This window comes from Ceratotherium simum, chromosome 4 (assembly GCF_057802395.1).
Source record: "Ceratotherium simum simum isolate JZ-2026a chromosome 4, ASM5780239v1, whole genome shotgun sequence".
NCBI classification, from domain to species: domain Eukaryota; kingdom Metazoa; phylum Chordata; class Mammalia; order Perissodactyla; family Rhinocerotidae; genus Ceratotherium; species Ceratotherium simum.
The window spans coordinates 87485766-87509048 of NC_141903.1; the positions used below are offsets into that span (position 1 = coordinate 87485766).

At 38.1% G+C, this 23283-nt stretch overlaps 1 protein-coding gene across 2 annotated transcripts in view; it reads right to left on the minus strand.

Annotated features, from left to right (window-relative positions):
- Window positions 1-23283, minus strand: part of SCAMP1 (secretory carrier membrane protein 1) — a 99796-nt gene that overhangs the window by 7424 nt on the left and 69089 nt on the right. For both annotated transcript variants that reach the window (XM_087430136.1, XM_004420429.3), the window contains 2 exons: window positions 12262-12363; window positions 9545-9662 (listed from right to left, as the gene is read on the minus strand). In XM_087430136.1, the coding sequence (XP_087286262.1) occupies window positions 9545-9662; window positions 12262-12363 (220 nt within the window). The remainder of the gene's footprint in view (window positions 1-9544; window positions 9663-12261; window positions 12364-23283) is intronic.

Below are 23283 nucleotides of genomic sequence, written 5' to 3' on the forward strand. Positions count from 1 at the left end.
GCAAAAGAGAGAGCTCCCCCCTCCCCACAACCCGGACTCTGCAGCTCAACCAACCAGACCAGACCTAGCGATCCCAGGCAGACCAGACCTAGCGATCCGCGACAGACCAGACCAAGCGATCCGCGGGCAGACCTGATCAAACGACTGGACCCGTGGATCGCAGCGGGGGAAAAAAAAAACAAAACAAAACTGCGGATCGCAGCAGAAAAACCGGGGCAGAGCGCAGGGGGCTTAGACTACACAGCCCTTTACCACCAGACAGTGGCGGCAGGTGGAAATTGCAACCAGAGACTTCCAGGATGAGGAAAAACAAAACCAACACAGGGACCACAATGCAAAAATATATGAAATCACCAGACCAGAAACAAAATGACAAGCACCCAGAAATCAACCCCGAAGACACAGAAATCCATAAACTAAATGACAGAGATTTCAAAATAGCTATCATAAAAACACTCAACAAAATACGAGACAACACAGACAAACAATTCAATGAGATTAGGAGTTTCTTCACAAAAGAGATTGAAATCATAAAGAAAAACCAATCAGTGCTGATGCAGATGAAGAACACAATGGAGGAGATAAAGGAGAATCTGGAATCTTTAAAGAACAGAGCTGACAATATGGAGGAAAGAATTAGTACTTTAGAGGATAAGAATACAGATATACTCCAGATGGAAGAGGAGAGAGAACTAAGACTAAAAAGAAATGAAGAAAGACTCCGAGAAATATCTGACTCTATTAGAAAATGTAACATAAGAATTATAGGTATTCCTGAGGGAGAGGAGAGGGAAAGAGGAACAGAGAGCCTATTCAAGGAAATAATAGCTGAGAATTTCCCAAATCTGGGGAAGGAGCAGGAAATACCAGTAAGTGAAGCCAACAGGACACCTATATGTATTAACAGACAAAGGCCTTCACCACGACACCTAGTGGTAAAGCTAGCCAGGGTCAACGACAAAGAAACAATATTAAGGGCAGCTAGCCAAAAACAAAAAATAACGTACAAAGGAACTCCCATCAGGCTCTCAGCGGATTTCTCAACAGAAACTTTTCAGGCTAGAAGAGACTGGAATGATATATTCAAAATACTGAAAGACAAAAACTTTCAGCCAAGAATACTCTATCCAGCAAAAATATCCTTCAAATATGATGGAGAAATAGTAACTCTCCCAGATAAACAAAAGCTAAGGGAGTTCATGGCCACGAGACCCCACTACAAGAAATACTCAAGAAGGCCCTCAGGCCTGAAAAAAAGAAGAGAAAGGGAACACAAAGCTTGGAGGAAGGAGAAAAGTAGGTAGACAAAATCAGAGAAAAAGTAGATCTTTACCGGAATAGGTTAGCAACCACTTAAATACTAAATTCAAAGATCAAAGGAAGAAATTCACCAAAAATAAATTTAACCTCATCACTGTAAACACACAGCCACAACACAAGATAGAATAAGGTATAACAAGAACAACTTAGAAGGGGAAGAGGAAAGTGACTGAATTGACTTAGTATAAGGAAATAGGAGGCCATCAGATAATGGACTATCTCATACACAAGATTTTTTGCCCAAACCTCAAGGTAACCACTAAACAAATAATCAAAACAAAACCACATATGATAAACAAAGAGAAAACTAGAAGAATCATAAGACAGAACAACCAAACTGAATTGGCAGTCCGAAACAAATGGGACAAGAAACAAAGGAAATGCAAAAGAACCAGAAAATAAGTGACAAAACAGCAACATTAAGCCCTCATATATCAATAATTACCCTAAATGTAAATGGATTGAACTCTCCAATCAAAAGATACAGAGTGGCAGGATGGATTAAAAAGCAAGACCCAACAATATGCTGCCTTCAGGAAACACATCTTAGCACTAAAGACAAGCACAGGCTCAGAGTGAAAGGATGGAAGACAATACTCCAATGTTTAATGGCAAACAAAAGAAAGCAGGTGTTGCCATACTCATATCAGACAAAGTAGACTTCAAGATAGAATTACCAAATCAGCACCAAGCAATTCTACTCCTAGATATATACCCAAAAGAGTTGAAAGCAGAGACTCAAACAGATACTTGTACACCAACATTCATAGTAGCATTATTCACAACAACCCAAGTGTCCATTGACAGATTAATAAACACAATGTAGTATATACGTAGAGTGGAATATTAGTCATAAAAAGAATGAAATTCTGATACATGCTACAACTTGGATGAACCTTGAAAACTTTATGCTAAGTGAAATAAGCCAGACACAAAAAGAAAATATTGTATGATTCCACTTACATGAAATATCAAGAATAGGCAAATTCCTTGAGAGAGAAAGTAGATTAGAGATTACCAGGGGCTGGTAGGAAATGGAGAATTATTGCTTAATGACTGCAAAGTTTCTGTATGGGGTGATGAAAAAATTTTGGAAATAGCCTGTGGTAATGGTTATGCAACATGGTGAATGTAATTAATGCCACTGAATTGAACACTTAAAATGATTAACATGGCAAATTTTGTTACATATATTTTGCCACAATTTTTAAAAATTAATAATGTAATATGCCAAAAACCACTGAATTGTACACTTGAAATGGGTAAACTGCATGATATGTGAATTATAGCTCAATAAAGCTGTTAAAATATACATATAAAGATGATTTAAATGATAATACCATATGCACAGCATTACAATACTAGCAGCTCTACCAAATTTGAAGATGCCTAAGTAAAGATAATTCACAATAATTTAGTTACTAGATTTAAGATCTATTAAGTAACTAGCCTAGAACTTAGAGAAAAGGATAACAAAATAAAAACTGTGAACAGTCCAAAAAAACAAATGAACATACTAAGGATGCCAACTGAGGACAGGATATAAACACCCTGCAGAGTGCCAGTTTTTCTAGGGATTCCAAAGTATGACTGCACCTGCTCTGTGTCCCCTAGATGAAGCCAGCAAGCATGCAGACCAGCACTTTAATAGGCAATGTGAATCATCTGAAATGGATTCCTAATCAAGAAAGAGTATAACACTGGATGATTCAGAGAGAGAGAAGCAGCATGCCTGTTTGTGACTATAGAAAAGCAGTACAGTAAAATTATCAGCATTCTGTCCTAGATCCAAAATAAAGCAAAAAAAATCCAAAAAACAAAAATGGGGGTAAATGATAATAATGCTTTCGAAGAAAGTGCAAGTCACTTTTAATCTAAGAAGACTATCACTTTATATATAATAAGATATCGTGACAAAGCCTTTACTGTAAAACAATTTAATAAATGAGATGTCATTATTCTGGATCATATAGCCAAATTCTGTACTCGCACACAAAATAAAAGAGTATTTGCAGAATAGGTATTTTGGTATATAAAAAAATTTTAAAGCACCTGGGGAAACTTTTTTTTGTGTGTGTGAGGAAGATCAGCCCTGTGCTAACATCTGCCAATCGTCCTCCTTTTTTGCTGAGGAAGACTGGCCCTGGGCTAACATCCATGCCCATCTTCCTCTACTTTATATGGGACGCCGCCACAGCATGGCCTGACAAGCAGTGCGTCAGTGCGCGCCCGGGATCCAAACCGACGAACCCGGGCCGACGCAGCGGAGCGCGCGCACTCAACCGCTTGCGCCACCGGGCCAGCCCAGGAAACTTTTTTAATAAAGTGAAAACTTTTTTCTAAAATTCTTTTGAAATGCAAAAATCACTATTAATAACTTGTATTAACATGGTCCCAAAAGTCTTCGAACAATTTTTTTAAATTTCATGAAAAAACAATCATTCAAAACTAGGTCCCAGAGAGAGGTGAATTATGTATTATCTATTTATTGCTTCCATACTAAGTTATTCTAGTTCTTATACCAATTAAAAGAAGGGGGATATTTTGGATTCTACTGATATCTAGTCTCCTTTGACTCATTTATTATTTGACCCATTTATATAATACCTCCCCCTTAGCCCAAAACTATTATTCCATTCTTTCTAATAGTTTACTATAGAAAGAAGACCTTTTAAAAAAATACCATTTAGAAATAATCTAAGAGAAAATTTACAAAATCTATCTGTGAAAGGTAAGGAGGTACAAGAGACATATTCTTGCATTTCAATTATTTTTAATTGGGATTATAAAATGACACTATGGGGGAAACAGAGATACCATGGTGTTCATACGGGGCACATTACACCAATGATCACCTACTGCAACTGTGCCAGACTTCAGAACACCAACAAAATTCTCAAAATTGTATTCGTTGTAATTGAAATAAATATATACCACAAAGCACGTTTACCTGGGGCTGGAGACACAAAACAACCTAGTAAACACAATTCTAGAGCCAAAATAGCATCCACAGATTTTTAGAGGGCATTAACTGTTTATGAAGAGCCTGACCCCTAGTGGTTATAAACTATGGCTACATACCCACAAAGATTTTTTTTTTAAAACAGCCAGAACGTGTGGAAAAGAAAAAAGAAAAATCAGGTGTTTTTATTGGATCTCAATTTCTATCAAAGTAAGAGAAATCCTTGCCATTACAAATATGAAAGCTGACCCAATTATATTTTAGCTTATATTATCCCCATTTATTGTCTTCATAAAGCCATACAGAAAATCATCTCATCTAAATTCCTTATTTCACAGATAAAGAATAAGAGATTCAGAGAAGTTTAGGGACATCTATAGCACCAAAAGGCAGTAAGCACATATAGAAAGAGGTAACTGGAGTTGCTTTAACTGCGAGGTAAGAACAGGTCACCCAGAAGAGCAGAGTAGCGGCACGACTCCCCCGGCGATCCTCTTCTCCGGGAGGCAGTGATCTCTCTCCTGAGTGCCAGGCTCCAGTCTAACCAATCGCTACCTGCTCATCTTCCCTGCACTACAGTTACACACTGCTACTTCCTCAGTTCAGGCCATCACCACTACCACCCAGCTTCCTAGCTTGTCTCCCCATCTTCATTTCTCTAAGTACCACATCCCTGCCCCACAAATCCCAACTCTATTCCAGAATAGTCTTTCTAAAGCTCAAATCAAATCCATTCAGTTACTCTCCTCTTTAAACCTCTTCTATGGCTCACCACCACTCTTCAGAGAAGATCTAAACTTCTTTAACAAGATTTCCTAGTTTACAAGACCCGGCAGGATATAACTACATTTGTGTGTTCGGCCTCATCTTTCCCTGTCCTCCACCACCAATAGCCCACATTTCTCCCCGTCTGACTCATGCACCAAATTTATGTCCCATCCATTCTGAGTTACTTTCAACTCCCTGAATATGCCGTGCTATTTCGTGCAACTAGATATGAATGTGGTTTCCCTGCTATCTGGTACCTACTTATCCTCTCCCTTCCCCCTCATCCCTTTACTTAGATAACTCCTGTTCATCATGATGTCTCAGCCAAGGCAATACTTAAAAAGACCTGACTACTTATAAAGATCTCCAAAACGTGGTTAGGTGTCCCTTCTGTGTGCTTGCTATACTTGGCCCTATAATGACCACTAAACCACTGGATTGTGGTACTCATTCATTTGTTTCCCTTCCACACCAAAATGTGAGCTCCTTGAGCTCATATATAGTGCAGTACCTGGCACATAATGCATGTTCATAAATGGTGTTTAACAAATGAAGGGAACCTGCAACATACCACAAAACCCTCTACTATACTCTACATTTATTACATTTCTAGTTTTATAAAGCACCCCCAATGATACATCTGTAATAATAAAAGAATTGTCGGGGCCTGGACCAGTGGCACAAGCGGTTAAGTGCGCGCGCTCTGCTGCGGTGGCCCGGGGTTCGCCAGTTCGGATCCCAGGCTCGCACCAACGCACCGCTTATCAAGCCATGCTGTGGCGGCGTCCCATGTAAAGTAGAGGAAGATAGGCACGGACGTTAGCCCAGGGCCAGTCTTCCTCAGCAAAAAAGAGGAGGATTGGTATCGGATGTTAGCTCAGGGCTGGTCTTCCTCACAAGAAAAAAAAAGAGAATTGTCCAAAGAGATATTGTAATGGTCCGGTTTATTTGGCTAGGCTACAGCTTCCAGGTAACAATCACACACCAATCTAGGTGTTGCTGTGAAGCTATTCTGTACATGTGATTAGCATCTATGATACGCTGACTTTAAGAAAAGGAGAGTATGATCTGGGTAGGCCTAATCCAATTAGTTGAAAGGCCTTAAGAACAGAACTGAGGTTTCCCTGAGGAAGAGGCAATCCCACCTGTAGGAAAGCTTCTGCTTGAGAGTTGCCACCCCTTCCTGACAGCCAGCCCTACAACCACATAAGCCAATTCCTTTTAATAAATCTGTTCATTCCGTTCTGTTTCTCTGATGAAACACTGACTGATGTATGCACCTACTAAACCAGACCCTGAATATAAAATGATAAAGGGATCAAGAAGACCAGAAAAGAAAATTAGTTTTAGTTGAGGAGGCCCTGTGCTATGCAATTTACATTCACTGCTTCATTTAATCCTCACACCAACTCTATGAAAGCATTTATTATTCCCATCCCTTCATTTATTCAACAAATATTTGAGTGCCTATCACATACCAATCACTGCCAGCCAGTCACTGTTCCAGATGTGAGGAATACGACCTGCAAGCACAGAGACTGCTTCCCTGCTCTCACGGAGCTTAGGGACGGTGAGGACACTAAACCTGAGTGGTGACAGAAGCCTGCCTTGGTTCACACAGCTGTGAGTGAGGGCGCCAGAATGTCAACCTGAGTGCATTTTCCAAAGCTCTTGTTCTTCTCATTTAAATCTAATGCTAAAAGACACGCTCACCCTGGAGGAGCTTAACAAGCTGGCTACCCAGAGTATGCGCACTATAAGGTCTATAAAGTGGCTTGTGCCCAGGTCCCACAGTGAGTGATACAGAGAGCAAATTCTCCAAGAAATTAGAGGATGACATAATCCCTAAGACATGGGGTAATGAGAAAGATCCTATGGAAGAGGCAGGAAGATTTGAGCTGGGTCTTGAAAGAACACTCGTAGGTCTTCAATTGGCAGAGTAGATGAAGCGACCCAGGGGTTAAGAAGCATAACATGAACAAAAACTGGGGCAAAGCAACACACATGATGTATTTAAAGAAACCGAGCAGTACAGTCTGACTAGAGTAGAAAGTCTGGATCCGGGAGTTGTGAAAGGTCACCACCAGCCCTACTTCCTACAGCCACCACAATCCCATTCCCCAACTCCAAGTCCACTGCAAAATCTTCAGAGTGCTAGGTTTGTTTGGGGTTTTTTTAGGTTAATAGAGTAGCTATACATAAAATGGAGTAAAGGAAGTGGGGGCGGGGTGTAAGCGACCCGCAAAAAAGTTTCTGGATTAGCTGAGGTTGGGAATGGAAAGGAAGAGAAAGATGGAAAAGATACTAAGAAAGGATCTGGGAAAGTGACTACAAAAGTCATGTAAGCACTGACAGAAGCAGAGTGTGAGTGTGACATGTTAAATAGGATCACATGAGAAAGTACTGACACCACCTCATGTATCGTAGGTACTTAATAAATGTTTCTTTTTTTAAAACAGCTTCCTTGAGGTAAAATTTATATACCATACAACTTACCCTTTTAAAGTATACAATTCAATGGTTTTCAGTATATTCGTAGTGTTGTGAATATATCATCTATACAACCTAACGTTAGAACATTTTCATCACTCCAAACAGAAATTCTATAACCAGTAGCAGTCGCTCTCCACACCACCCCCACCCCTACCCCACTAATCTACTTTCTGTTTCTGTAGATTTGCCTATTTTGGACAGTTCATACAAATGGAATCATACAATATGTGGTCTAAATAAATGTTCCTTGAACATGAATCAGAACTTCTGGAAGGAGAGCTAGTTCTGAGAAAAAAACAATGAGTTTATGATGCATTACTGTGAGACGATGACACAAATCAACTGGAGATATAACCCGTCTCCTGAATATGCAACCCAATGTTTTTGCAGAGCAGTGTGTCTTCCAACCTAAAGATTCTAGGTCACACAGGGAGAGAAAAAACTGAAACAATAAGGGAGGTTGGGATTCCCAAGGAAAAAGACTGTACAGCAGCAAGAGCAGAGAGCTGACTGCATCTAAGAAGACCTTTACTTATGAGCTTGACAAAGAAACAGAGAAAGAACAGCCTCAGAGGCAGGAGAGTCAGAGCACAATCGCAAAGACTGAGGGAGAGGGGCCGCCTGTTGTGTAGAAGGCTGCAGAGCTTGAGGAGGAGGAAAACCGAGAAAAGGTGGTAAGAGTTAATTAATAACGTTAGAAAGCTGAGTTTCAATAGTAGGCGTGTATAGTTCAGAAAAGAAGTAAAAGCTTTTAAGAGAGAAAACGAGTAGCAAAATATGGACAGAAAGAATAGAGCCTAGCCTTCATCAAGTTTTGAGAAGGCTAAAGGGCAAATGTACAAGTAAAATATTTCAAGAGTGCAAAGTGTTCTTAAATATAAGGTACAATTATTTCTACACATTTCTTGTACATATTCTCAAGTTACTGAACAGTAAAAAAGTCATTAAAAAATGTTGTAAGAACCTATTCTCTTTAAAAGTGAGACCCACCAAAAAGTCTTTTTCATTTTAAAACATAGGTGTTATTCCCAGGGTTTCTATATCACATTTGAACACATGTAGAATACCAAAAATATATATCGAAGGCACAATAAAACTTTATCTAAACAAATAAAAACATTGATTTCTCTCCTATCATATGTACCAATTTTTAAAATTTTTTTTGTGAGGAAGATCAGCCCTGAGCTAATATCCGTGCTAATCCTCCTCTTTTTGCTGAGGAAGACCCGCTCTGAGCTAACATCTATTGCCAATCCTCCTCCCTTTTTTTTTTCCCCAAAGCCCCAGTAGATAGTTGTATGTCATAGTTGCAGATCCTTCTAGTTGCCGTATGTGGGACGCGGCCTCAGCATGGCCAGAGAAGCAGTGTGTTGGTGCGCGCCTGGGATCCGAACCCGGGCCGCCAGTAGCGGAGCGCGTGCACTTAACCGCTAAGCCATGGGGCCGGCCCTGTAACAATTTTTTTAAGGCTATGAAAACAGCCCTGGGAATTCCACAGGAAGAAGTACAGCTAAGACAACTGAGCAGTCACTGTAACAAAATTCATGTCATAAGCCAGCGTGAACTTGTCACCAGCTCACTTTATACTCTTAAATAATCTCACACCTTTAAGTTTTAAGTACAAATAAAATGCTCATATCACACAATAGTTTTACTTCTATTTATTAATCAGGCTAATATGCTTCATATTCAAAAAAAGAAATCAGAGTATATTTTTTAAAAATCCAAATTTAAAAAATGAGGTTGACTTCAATTCATGACAGAAGCCTTCAATTAACAGGATTTCAAAATATTTCCTTTTTGCAGGAAGTTAAAAATGTGTACAATTTTCTGAAATATATCTACGTCTAACTTTTAATTGTAAAAAGTAATCCTTAGAAAACTTGCACAAGAACAACAACAAAATGAGCTGAGGTTACACTGAATTAAAAACAAAATGGGAAAATGAGAACTGAACACCAGGTTCACCATAAAAATTGACAGACATAAAACTTCACTTACCTTTTTAAACATAACTAGTGAGATGACGGCTGAAGCTGTGAAAAGGGCTGCTATGATTATCATCATGATCCCAATAGGAATACTTTGGTTGAGACCAGTAAGGGATGAAATCCAACCACTATGAAGTAATAAAATGAAAAATGTAATTAGGCAACTAAGTCAACAAACATTTAAGGAAAAATCATGTAACGAACACATATTCAACACTTACGAGCACGGCAATGTTCAAGTTCTATATTATATGTATTAACTCACTTAATTCTTACAACAACCCCATAAGACAGATGTTGTTTTTAACTTCGATTTTACAGATGAGGAACTGAGTCACAGAGATATTAAGTAACTTGCCCAAGGTCACACAGCTAATAAATGGCATAGTCTGAATTCAAACCCAAACACAGAACTCCAGAGCCTTAAGTGTGTACCACAAGAGTTTACATTTTTTAAGCCTATGAGTTTATTACTTTTTTTAAAGTTCATTATAAGTTCTGCAAGAAAATATCTGCAAGCCATATATCCAACACAGGGTTAGCATTCAGAATATATAAAGAACTTTCAAACTCTACAGTAAAAAAAAAAAAAAGAAATCAATCAGAAAATGGGCAAAAGACATGAAGAGACATTTCACCAAGAGGATACAAAGACGGCAAATAAGCACATGAAAAGATGTACAACATCATGAGTCATTAGGGAAATGCAAATTAAAACTTCACTGAGATATCACTACACACCCATCAGAATGGCTAGAACAAAAAACAGTGACAACACCAAATGCTGGTGAGGATGTGGAGGCTGAATCACTCATACATTGTTGGTAGGAATGTAAAATGGTACAGCCATTCTGGGAAATAGTCTGTCAGTGTCTGAAAAAACACTAAACATGCAACTTCCATATGAGCCAACAATTACACCCTTGGGAATTTACCACAGAGAAATGGAAACTTATGTTCACACAAAAACCTGTTCACAAATGTTCAGAGTGGCTTTATTCATAACAGGCCAAAACTAGACACAATCTGGAGTCCTTCAACTAGTGAATGGTTAAACAAACTGTGGTACATCCATACCATAGAATACTACTTAGGAATAAAAAGGAACTACTGATACACACAACAACCTGGACGAATCTCCATAGATTTATGCTGGGTGAAAAAGTCCAAGGTTACATACTCTATGATTCCATTTATATAAGATGCTTAAAATGACAAAATAACAATTGACGAACAGATTAGTGACTGCTGGAGTTAAGGACAGAGTTGGGGCAGGAGAGAAGTGAATGTGGCTATAAAAGGGCAATCTGAGGGACACTTTGGTGATGGAAATGTTCTGTATCTTTACTGTATCGATGTCAAGATCCCATAGCCTTGCAAGACATTACCATTGGGGAAAACTGGGTAAAGGGTAGGATCTGGGAAAACTAGGATCTCTCTGCATTATTTCTTGTAACTGTAGGTGAATCTGCAATTATCTCAAAATAAACAGTTTAAATTTAAAAATCTGCTGAATTACATGAGGTCTATCTTAAAACAGCTCATCCTGTATGCACCCTCACCAGCAGATTCCTGTGCTATTTAGTCACTACACATGCTGTTATGCTCAATTTTAGTACTTTTTTCTCAGTTTGTGCTAAAAAAGCAAAAGAAATTACTTCAATTTCATAAGAATAAAAAACTTGTGCTGTTAACATAAGCATTGTATTGTTTTAATTAAACATTTAAAACATTTCCTTTTCTTCAAATGCCAAAGACTAAACACTATTTAAAATAATGATGCTTTTTCCTATAACTGATTTAAAATATGTATATAAATTCTCTGCATGTACATTCTAGGAGATCTGCAAAGCTCAAAGTTGTCTGATTGCCAGTCACTACTCTGATTCAATAGTAGCACACAAATTTAACTCCTCAATACACTTTAGTAACATGCTCATTTTAGTTTATGTACACAGTGCAGCCAAGCTGCCCTGTGTGTGGTTTTAGCTTACAAGAATTCAACCCTATGCAATGCAGTCATAAGGGAAAAAGAGAGGGAGGGACGATTTTAGAGACGTGTACTCTTCCGCCTACCGCTTCATTCAAGGAACGTTTGCTCCAGAGTGCATGAAGACTGCTGTTACTTCCTAGCCTGGGTCCAAACAGTCTCTGCTTCTGAGGGTCCCCCAGTGAGTGAGCACGTTGCCAGGCTGAGAATGCTTCTATTATTTAATGACACACATATATATGTGTATGCAGTGATTCCAATTTTCAAAGACATGTGTCCATGTGCATGTGTGTGTATATGTGTGATGTATATGAAAATATGTTTGTATACCTAAAATAGAGCTTTACACATAATAGGCACCCTTTTCCTTAATTAATTTCCTTAATTAATCCTTGAATTTCTTTCTTTTCTCTCCTTTTGCAATCCTTAGCCCTCCTGTCTATCTGACCACTCCTCAGACTCCTTTTCACTCTTCCTCTTAATGCCCGTTATACACATGTACATTTTACTTAAACTAGATATAAAAAGTTGTTTTTAAAAATGGGAACATAATTTTCAAATAGAATGGTTTGTCCAAAGGTTATACCTTTGAAAATTTCTAAACTGAAGTTTTTCACTTTTGCTAAAAAATTTTCTAATCTGGCTTTTATATGTTAACTATTTTTAGCAAGTGAAAAATTACATAAAGATACTAGATGAACAGATTAAAACTAGAGGAACTGAAGTAAATGACTTACCAGTTGCCCCAGTTGTGAAATCCTGCAGCCTGGAGCACGTGCACAGCAAACTGACAAATATAAACGAAGAAGAATACAAAGAACCTGAATGAACTGTCGCTCCTTTTTAAAAAAAAAAAGGGAGGGGGAGGAGAAAGGAAAAATGTCATTTTTCTCAATACCTTTACATTCACATGCAGACTGACTCTCAAATATTAAAAAATAAAAATATTTTTAAAAATACCAGTGGCAACTACCTGAGGCTTCAAATTAAAATAATAATGCAATAATGTATGTGAACTCTTCATCCCAATACTAGATGATGATATTGTTATTCCAACTTGACTTTGTCCTTTCAATTTCCAACTGCACTACAAAATATCTTGACAAAGAAATTTATTTTTTTGTCTTTTATTTTTTATTAGCTTCATTGAATAATTAACATACAATAAACTGCAAATAGTTAAAATATACAATTCTATAAGGTTTGACACATGTATATAGCCATGAACCTTCTCCAATCAAAATAGTGAACATATCCCAAAAGCTTCCTTGTGTACCTGAGGATCGCCCCCACCCCACCCACTGTTTTCTATCCCTATAGTTTTCAAATTTTAGAGTTTTTATGGAAATGAGATCATACAGAATATACTTTTTTCTTATCTGCCTTCTTTCACTTAGCACAACTATTTTGTTATTCACTCACGCTGTTGCATGTATCAAAAGTCCATTCCTTTTCATTGCTGAGTAGTATTGCACTGTATAGATCTATCCTACAGTTTATTCATTCACCTGTTGACAGACATTTAAGTTTTTTACTGTAATGAATAAAGCTGCTACGAACATTCATGTATATGCCTTTGTATGAACACATATTTTCTTTTCTCTTGGGTAATTACCTAGAAGTGGAATGTCTAGAACACATGATAGGTCTATGTTTAACTTTTCCAAAGGGGTTATTCCTTTATAGTCCCAGTGGCATTGTGTGAGCATTCCAGTTCCTCCACAGCTCACTAACACTTCGTATGGTCAATCCTTTAAATTTTACCCATCCTAATAGGTATAGTATCTCATTTGGTTTTAATTTGCATTTTCCTAATAACTAATGTTGTCGAGCACCTTTTCATGTGCTTTTTGTCATCCATATATCTTCTTTTGTGAACTGTAAAAATCCTTTTCTGAGGTTTTTAGTTGGGTTATTTTCCCTTATTGTTGAGTTTTGTGAGTTCAGACATACAAGTCCTTTACCAGATACATGCTTGGCGGGATTTTCTCTCAGTCTGCGGCTTGTCTTTTCATTCTCTTAAGGGTGTCTTCTAAAGAGCAGAAGTTTTACTTTTTTATGAACTCCAATTTATCAATTTGTTCTTTTATGGATCTTGATTTTATCCCTGTATCTAAGAAATCTTTGCCAAAGGCAGGGACACAAAGATTGTTTCCCATTTTTCTACAGAAGTTTTATACTTTTCAATTTTACATTTATACTTTTCAATTTTACATTTAAGTCTATGTTCTTTTTGAGGTAATTTTTAAAATACAGTTTAAGGTATGGATTAAAGTTCTTTTTTTTTCACATATAAATGTCCAGTTGTTCCAGCATCATTTCTTAGAAAGACTGTCCTTTCTACATTGCTTTACCTTTGTACCTTTTTAAAATATTAGTAATCTACATACAGATGGGTTTATTTCTGGACACTCTACTCTGTTCCATTGTTCTATTTGTCTACCCATATGTTAATATCACACTATTATGATTACTGGGGTTTTCTAATAAGTCTTCAAATAAAGTAAAGTTAATCTTCCAACCTTGTTGTCCTTTTTCAAAGCTGTTTCAGCTATTCCAGGCTTTTACATTTCTATATACCTTTTAGAAACAGGAATAATCCTCCTCAAGGTCCTGCTCCCTACAATGACTTTCCAAGTTTGTATATACCACCAACCTTCCTTACTGCTTATTTGTGAGGAGGTAGCATCTCTCCTTTCAAAACTCACACTTGCCTAAGCAATCTTCAGCCCATCATTTTAGCTCCTCTGCAGTACCCTACCTTCAGTACTCTCCCCTAACTTGTCTTCATTTCTTCCACTAGGTTCCTCTCTTCAGTGTATAAATACATACAAATCTTGCTCATCTTGAAATAGGCCTCCTTCAACCCTGTCCCCTGCTAAATTCCACCTCCTCTACCTCCCTCCTTCCCACTTAATACAACAGTCTTGAAGGAGTGTTCCACCACTGCTTTCCTCTACCTCCCTCTTCTCGTTCACGTCTCAATCCACTGTAACTTGGCTTCTCCTCACATACTCCTCCAGAGCTACTTCAAAGTCATGGCGATCTATGATTTTCCAAACGTAATTTCTCAAGTCTCCCTTTACTTTTTTTAAAATGACACTGACGATCCTTCTTAAACACTCTTTGACCTTGGCTTCTGCGATACTACTCACTTCTGTCACTTCTCTGATCTAGACCGGGTCTCAGTCTTGTATTTCAAGATCTACCTCCTGTACCACACTGTAAAATTTTTACAGGAAAGCTCCCTAAGTGATTCTTGTATCTTCTAATGTTTGAGAACCACTGACCATAGGATGAAGTCCACATAATACAACACAGCATATACATCTCTTCATAATACATACAACGTCTGTTCCAGCTGCTCTAAACTGGAAGAACATGTCTTGCTACCTCAATGCTTTTATTATACTCTGCCTAGAACGCCCAACCCAGTCCTCTTTTCTGCCCTGCAAACATGTTACTCAGCTTTTAAGATGAGTCACCAAGTCCACCCCATACTCAAACAGCAGACGGTTAAGCTCCACCTCCTAGAAGATTAGAATCCACATTTATTATCTGGAAATCTTCTGTAAGATTTGTCCCTTCAGCTCCATTTATTTATTAATTGTGTTTATATCAGTGTAGACTCATGGAAATTTATTTTTATTCTTTAGGTTAAAATTAAACACTCTCATTATTTATCTTCTTGCTTAAACTGTCCCAGCTTTTTTTTGTGTGTGTGTGAGGAAGATCAGCCCTGAGCTAACATCCATGCTAATCCTCCTCTTTTTGCTGAGGAAGACCAGCTCTGAGCTAACATCTATTGCCAATCCTCCTCCTTTTTTTCCCCAAAGCCCCAGTAGATAGTTGTATGTCATAGTTGCACATCCTTCTAGTTGCTGTATGTGGGACGCGGCCTCAGTATGGCCGGAGAAGCGGTGCGTAGGTGCACGCCCGGGATCCAAACCCGGGCCGTCAGTAGCAGAGCGCACGCACTTAACCGCTAAGCCACGGGCGGGGCTGGCCCCAAACCGTCCCAGCTTTAGCCTTCTGGAATCTGTTTGCTCAAGCACTTGATCCACGCTCATCTTGTATTCTCCCCATCCCAGCTCTAGAATCAGCCATTTCTCCAAGTGCAAACAAGCAGACTTTAATGGTTCATGAATGTTTTCTATATCAGTCAAATTTAAATCAAATGGTTCTACCTTTTATAGTAATTCTATTAGTAATACATTACACCAAAGTTGGTATTACTTAATAACCATAAAACTTGGAAAAATTACCAACAAAAAACACACAAGCAACGTCAACAAAGTCCACAATATAAAATGCTATTTTTATTAATACCAATAGAAACCTCATGTATGCTTCATCCCCCCAAGCTCTCTAGATAAACAAACATCACTTTTAATAATTAATGCTTTTTTATTCTTTTGAAGTAGATACATCTAAAATAAATTTCTATTTCCCTGTCCCTTTGGTAGAGAATGAAGACTATAACTTAATATCTTCTTTTTTCTTGTTAAAGTTTTTACTTTATTATCTGTGTACCAAGAAACCAGAATATCAAAATGGTTAAAATTATATATGTAATATATACTCTGAATAAGGTCTTCATATATAGAATAATGTCTAAAGGCTTCACAACAGCTATTTTAGTCACCTAAGAGGGATCTTTCTACTTAGTTCCAAATTCACAGACATATTCTAGAAGCTGAAACTGCCTAATAACCTCTAGTTAAGAAATCTATTAGAAGATACAGAATATGTTTTAAAAATTAAGCAGTCCTACTAAAAAGAAAATATTTCTAAAATATTGCTTTCAAGTATAAATGGGGGCATGTTAAAATTGGTTCACCTTCCTCTTTTATATGTACAGTTAATACATATAAATGTACAGTTCGTACTAAATTGATCACATGGAAATCTCAAAGTCTTTGAAACCCATTCTACTTTCACCCTTCCGGCAGGCTAAATCTCTTTCTTAATAGACCTCGTCTGCCTTATCTGATTAACCAAATTTTCTGTTTCTGGATAAGGAGACACTAAAATTCATTTCACTGTACACTTACCATTACATTACTAATATATTACATTTCTAATATAAATGATTATTTTAAAGCACTTCAAATTTCTCTGAGATATAAACTCCGTATACCAGCACTTACTTAACTCTCTGGTCTCTTCCCTCCAAGAGTGCACAAATCTTCCTCTATCTAATCTGTCCAAATTATTAGAAATGAAAAATCAGTCAAATTCAATTTTAAAAAGGTTGCCTTGTTTTTAAGTAGATAAGTAGGCACTGAAAATACAGTTCTTTATATCAAAATGATATAAAAAAAGTGAATCTGACTCTCGTGAAAACAACTGACAATATGGGGTTGCGTATCCCCTACCAAAAGCTTAAAATTTACTGCAGACTTATATGCAAAAACCTGAGCTAGGCACAGCGCTAAAATGTATACTAAGTATAAATAACTTCCCGTATACTGAAGAGTGGAAAACTCTGTAAAGTGTAAATTAACAAACTTGAACAATACAATCATCACATGAATATCAAGTTCATTTGAGATGCTTGAGGGAAGAGCCTGATAAGGCTGAGGAGCTCTGAAAGGGCTAGAAGACCCTCGGGTGGAGGGCTGTACCTGACCCAGAATCAGAAAAAATTCAGGAGAAAATACATCACCGGGGGCGTAGAAGCACTTCTATTGGCATCCAGAACCAAAGTTGGTAGGTCTTATATACAGAAAGAGATTAGAAAGCAGACTGTTTAAATAATTGAGCTTGGACATAGCCATTTTAAGCCAAAGAAGAAACAGCAGAAATACAGTTAGAAAAACACTCTCAATTGATTTAAGCTAAGTGATTTTAAATTGGAATCTGCCTCAGTTTACGATAAAGTATTTATGGTATTGTGAATATTTATTCATAATAAATCCACCTACATAATCTATTTCCTCATCAGAATAAATAAATTAATAAATAATAAAAACCTCCTACTAGTGATCCTGGCTTTTCAGATCAAAGTCTACTGTAAAACTGAATCTCAAATAAACCAGTTGTTTTTCATTTAATATCTTCAAATAATATACTCCCAAGTTATAGCACACCTTTAGTAAAAAAGTTCTTCCCTAAATTATAATAAATTTCAGAAAATAGGTTTATATGATCTTATAAAGCTTATTTCACATTACATATCAATATCAGAGAGATTTTTTTGTGTGTGTGTGAAGAAGATCAGCCCTGAGCTAACATCCATGCCAATCCTCCTCTTTTTGCTGAGGAAGACTGGCCCTGAGCTAATATCCGTGCCCATCTTCCTCTACTCTATATGGAACACCGCCACAGCATGGCCTGACAAGCAGCGTGTCAGTGCATGCCCAGGATCCAGACCTGGCCCGCCAGCAGCAGAGTGTGCGCACTTAACCGCTATGCCACGGGGCTGGCCCGAGATATTAATTACAACTACAGTTAGAGGAAGCACGGAAGACAAGGTATTTATTTCAAAATAGCTAACAGAAATTTTACATTGAACCATGATAAGGAGACACAACTTAACTAAAATATTAAACATTTTACCTTTGGTAACTCAGCATAGTAGTTAAGAGCATGTAGCTTTAGAGACAGATTTAGGTTTGAATCTAGACTCTCCCACTTAAAGTTGTTCAACTTCAAGCAAAATCTAAGCCTAAATCTGAGATTTTCTATTTGCAAATAGGAATAAGAGTGGAATTTACTTTTATATGGATGAAATAACACATGTAAAGTCTTTAGCATGGGGGGCCGGCCTGGTGGCGCAAGCAGTTGAGTGCACGCGCTCCGCTGCAGCGGCCCAGGGTTCGCCGGTTCCGATCCCGGGTGCACACTGACACACTGCTTGTCAAGCCATGCTGTGGCGGCGTCCCATATAAAGTAGAGGAAGATGGGCACGGATGTTAGCTCAGAGCCAGTCTTCCTCAGAAAAAAGAGGAGGATTGGCATCAGACGTTAGCTCAGGGCTGATCTTCCTCACAAAAAAATAAATAAATAAATGAAGTGCTTAGCATGGGACGTGAAGGCACATAGGAAGCAATCAATAAACGTTACTTGTTGGTACCTCTATTACACTAGTCCAATACTGCACTAAAAACTGTTTTGCTCACAGCATTAATATTCTGCTTACAGAAGTGACATCTGGCTTCTGATAAGATCTTGAGAATTTCCGGGACATGGCTGGTAACTTCATTACTACTACCAGAACCAAGTCATACATGAAATTCTTGATGATGTAAAGGCATTAGAATAAAGAGGAACCTACGAAGTACAGCTGCTTTCCTTGTCTTAGTTTCTTCAGCATGCAGAATTATCTAAAACCAGACCCATTTTCCCTCTAATAATTCTGTGCCAAAATCAATTCTTTCTCCAAGAACAGGAGTTCCATAGATAGGCTCTGAAAGGTAGCACCATGAACTCATCCAAATTGTGCATAAAATTTTGCACGTGTGTTTTTCTTAGGAAGAGGACTCAAAGATTTTAGATTCATAATTGAGTCTGTGATGTAAAAACTATTAAGAACAACTCACTAGACTAGTCTAATGAAAAAGCATAAGACAGGGCTGGAAGAGAGCCTAGACTTTGCCTTCTTCCACCTGTGTTCTGCCAAAAACAGAGAGGCATAATGAAAAGTTAGCATGTAATGAAATTTTAAACTTGGACAATTTTAAACCTAGACCACAACCTGGGTTCAAGCTCTGGATCCTCTATACTTAACTGACTCTATATTTTGTAATAGCTTACACTGTTGAACATTATGTGGCAGGGACCATGGCAAACACAAGCATTACCCATTTAATGCTTATAATACCCATGTAAGGTAGGCACTAATATTGACTCCATTTTACTGATGAATAAACAGATTTAGAGAGGTTAAGTGATCCAAATACAGAGCTGGTAACAGAAATGCTAAGACTCGTCTGTCTATCTGTAAAGCTAATGTTTTTAACCATGTGATAAAACTATCTCTAGGATATTATTTCAATTCCATCTTGTCCAAGAAAGCTAATTATCAATGAAAAAGTACCACTATCTAAATTAAATTAACCCTAAATGCCCAATGTAGTGTTTCTTATATAAGGGGATATTACATATTTTCTTTTCATTTATAATAATTTAGGTTCTTTAAAATACTCCTTTTTAAAAAGAGTCAGGGAGGATATGATAGACAAAATAGTATTTTGCAGCTAATAAGAAAATAAGGACTGAAATCTACTAAACTTTTACTTGATTAGTCAAAGATTTTCTTGAGTGACAACCAAATACTCACATTCAATTGACAGCATTCAATTGAACCTTCAATTTAGACAGCATAAACAGCTAAAGTCAGCAAGTAGTCACCACATTCAATTACCTTTGAACAACAAAACTAATTAATTTAAAGGAAAAGTCAGCATTGGTTAGTTCCTAGGTCACAATTAAACCGTTTTCAGCATATTGCACAAGGCTAGGCTCTTATAAAAACTTATGAACATATTTTTTCCTACAAATATGCTTAAAGACACTTATTTCAACAGAGAATACCAAACAATAATACACCTAGAGTTTTGCCGCATCTAGAATATATTTTATCAGAAAGCTATTTCTGGGCTGGCCCCGTGGCTTAGCGGTTGGGTGCGCGCAGTCCACCGCTGGCGGCCCGGGTTCAGATGCCCGGCGCGCACCGGCGCACCACTTCTCCGGCCACGCTGAGGCCGCGTCCCACATGCAGCAGCTGGAAGGCTGTGCAGCTATGACATACAACTGTCTCCTGGGGCTTTGGGGGAAATAAATAAATAAATAAAAATTAAAAAAAAAAAAGTATTAGCTATTTCTCATGCCTTTTGTCTTTTGTCACAAAGAACAGTTTAATATTCAACTCTTACTTTACAGTTCTATCATTCATACTCTAAAAGTTTTCTAACTACTTAATCTAATTTGAATTATCCTTTTTTCCCTTAAACTCTTCCCTCAAGTATTCACATATACTTAAATTCTAAATCAACTATCTTAACTTCATATTGTAGGCTAAGTTAATAAGTATGTACTGCTTCTTACTTACAGTAAAATGCCATAGGAGAAAAACAATATATCTCATGGAATATTACCCAAAACAAAAAACTTTTATTAAGTAAACTAAAAACTTTATCTCCAATATCAATTCATCTTGAATTTCTTACTAAACGGTAATGATCCTCTATTTACATTATATTAACTTAAATCACCTTCCTGTCCATCTTAGATCGTGACTTAAAGAAAAAAATATACAGGACTCTTTCCTTATATCATCCTCTTACCATATGCAATATATATTTAGTTTCTTCTTGTTTACTAACTCTGTTTCAAAAACTAAACTCAGAACTTGCTTTCATTTGGTTAACAGCTAAAGAGCAGGCTAATATATAAGAGAAATAATTGTAAAATCATTTATATTTATTACCATAAACAACGTATATACATATGCATACTGACAAATATATTTACTTTCTTTAATATAAATTACATGTTATATATATAACTTATATTTACTTATATACACATAAATAAATACTATATGTGTACCATTCTGCTCTGTTTTACACCTAAACTACTCTTAGCTACACCACATATAAACGTTTCTTACATATCTACTTTTGCTGTTCTATGAATAATGTTACTCAGATTATTTGTATTTCCTTTTAACATCAGGTATGTGCAAAATAACCAGCTAAGAGAACACACAAAGAATCTAGAACTGACTCATCAAAAGATATTTTAAAAACACTTGTGGAGCCAGCCCCATGGCTTAGTGGTGAAGTGTGTGCGCTCCGCTACTGGCGGCCCGGGTTCGGATCCTGGCCGCACACCGACGCACCGCTTCTCCAGCCATGCTGAGGCCGCGTCCCACATACAGCAACTAGAAGGATGTGCAACTATGACATACAACTATCTACTGGGGCTCTGGGGAAAAAAAAGGAGGAGGATTGGCAATAGATGTTAGCTCAGAGCCGGTCTTCCTCAACAAAAAGAGGAGGATTAGCATGGATGTTAGCTCAGGGCTGATCTTCCTCACAAAAAAAACAAAAAAAAAACATTTGTCTCACGCACCTTATATTATTTCTGTATTTACCGCAAACCTCAAATATTTTAACAGTGCTAAGGATTTTAAAACTCTGAAGCTAACACCTCCTTCTGCATCTCAGCTAGTCTTTAAGAGGACATCTGACAGTACTGATTTACACTGAAGTGCAAATTATGCCAGATAGCACAACAGGTTTGCCTTAAAAAGAATACTTATTGAAAGAAGTAACAATGAAATGTTAAAAGAAACATTTGTAGATGCTGAAAAGAAAAACTAAAGAGCCTTTAAAACTTCTTCAAATAAAAAAAAGGATAGTTTAAAGACCAAGGGAATAAGTCTTGTGTCTAAGAAGGAACTTTCCTGTATCTCTCAAATTAAAACCAAAAGGTAGTGGGGAAAGGCTTTTGTTTAGGATACAGATAACTGGAAAGAGCACTGCTCTCAACCCTAAAGACAAAACAGAAGCTGGATAATCTGCAAAATCACAGCTGTACTTCAACCTATCAAAGAGCAACCAGCCAACTTGAAAACTAACTCAAGAAGAGACAAGAGACTAGCACTCGTTTACCTGGAGCAGACACTGAATGACATACAAGCAGGAAACAAGAATTCAGCAAAAGCTTATAATGAATTAGTGAAGACTGAACGCTTGCTGGTTAGAGAGAGAGTACAGAACCCCCAGGAGCCAAAGACACAAGTGAGATCCAAACTCACTCACAGGCTCTGCTCCAGAGACCTCACCAGGTGGCTCAGAAGAAACCCTGGAGGCAGGCCTCGCTCCAAGTACCATTCTGAAGGAGAGCAGCAGCAGTACCTGTCACCCCCTTAACTTCCCTCAAAACCAAAGCCTGAAGGGGAGGGGAAGGGAGGATAGCAAACACCGCTCCTCAGGGCACAGTGATAAGCCAGTGCCGCTGGGGAAAGGGCACAGGACAAAACCCTCTAACACTGGAGGAGGGACAGGAATACATCTTGGTGAAGACTACTACAGAAACCTTATAGAGAGGAGTGGCAGGATCACTGGGAAGGCGACCACGCCACTCCTGACAAACAGCCTGGCTAAGACGGAGGCTGAACCAGAACAACAAAGACAATCTTCCTCTCTTCAACCAGCCCCTCGCGCTCCCACCACTAAGCTAGCAAGCATAAAGTAACAACAACAGTGTACTCCTGGGGAAGAGCACGAGTTTGGAGGGAGTCCCTCTCCGAGGGGCAGGCACGGAGGCGAGATCTAATGGCACAGACAGTAAGAAAATGCCTCTGGAAAACCAGGTCTCACTCTAAACATAAAGTAATGTCAAAGGAATTTGAAGTCCGTGAGGTACTAAAGGCAACCACAGCAACAAAAAAAATCCAAACCTCAATCAATTCTTGACTGGACTGCTTGCACCTCTCCCCACAACACACACACAAACACACTAAAAACCTAACAATAGAAAGGGATGTCTAGGGCCGGCCCCGTGGCTTGGTGGTTGAGTGAGCGCGCTCCACTGCTGGCGGCCCGGGTTCGGATCCCGGGCTCGCACCGACGCGCTGCTTCTCCGGCCATGCTGAGGCCGTGTCCCACGTACAGCAACTAGAAGGATGTGCAGCTGTGACACACAGCTATCTACTGGGGCTTTGGGGGGAAAAATAAAATAAATAAAATCTTAAAAAAAAAATAAATAAATAAAAAAAAAAGAAAGTGATGTCTGTTTCCATGCAT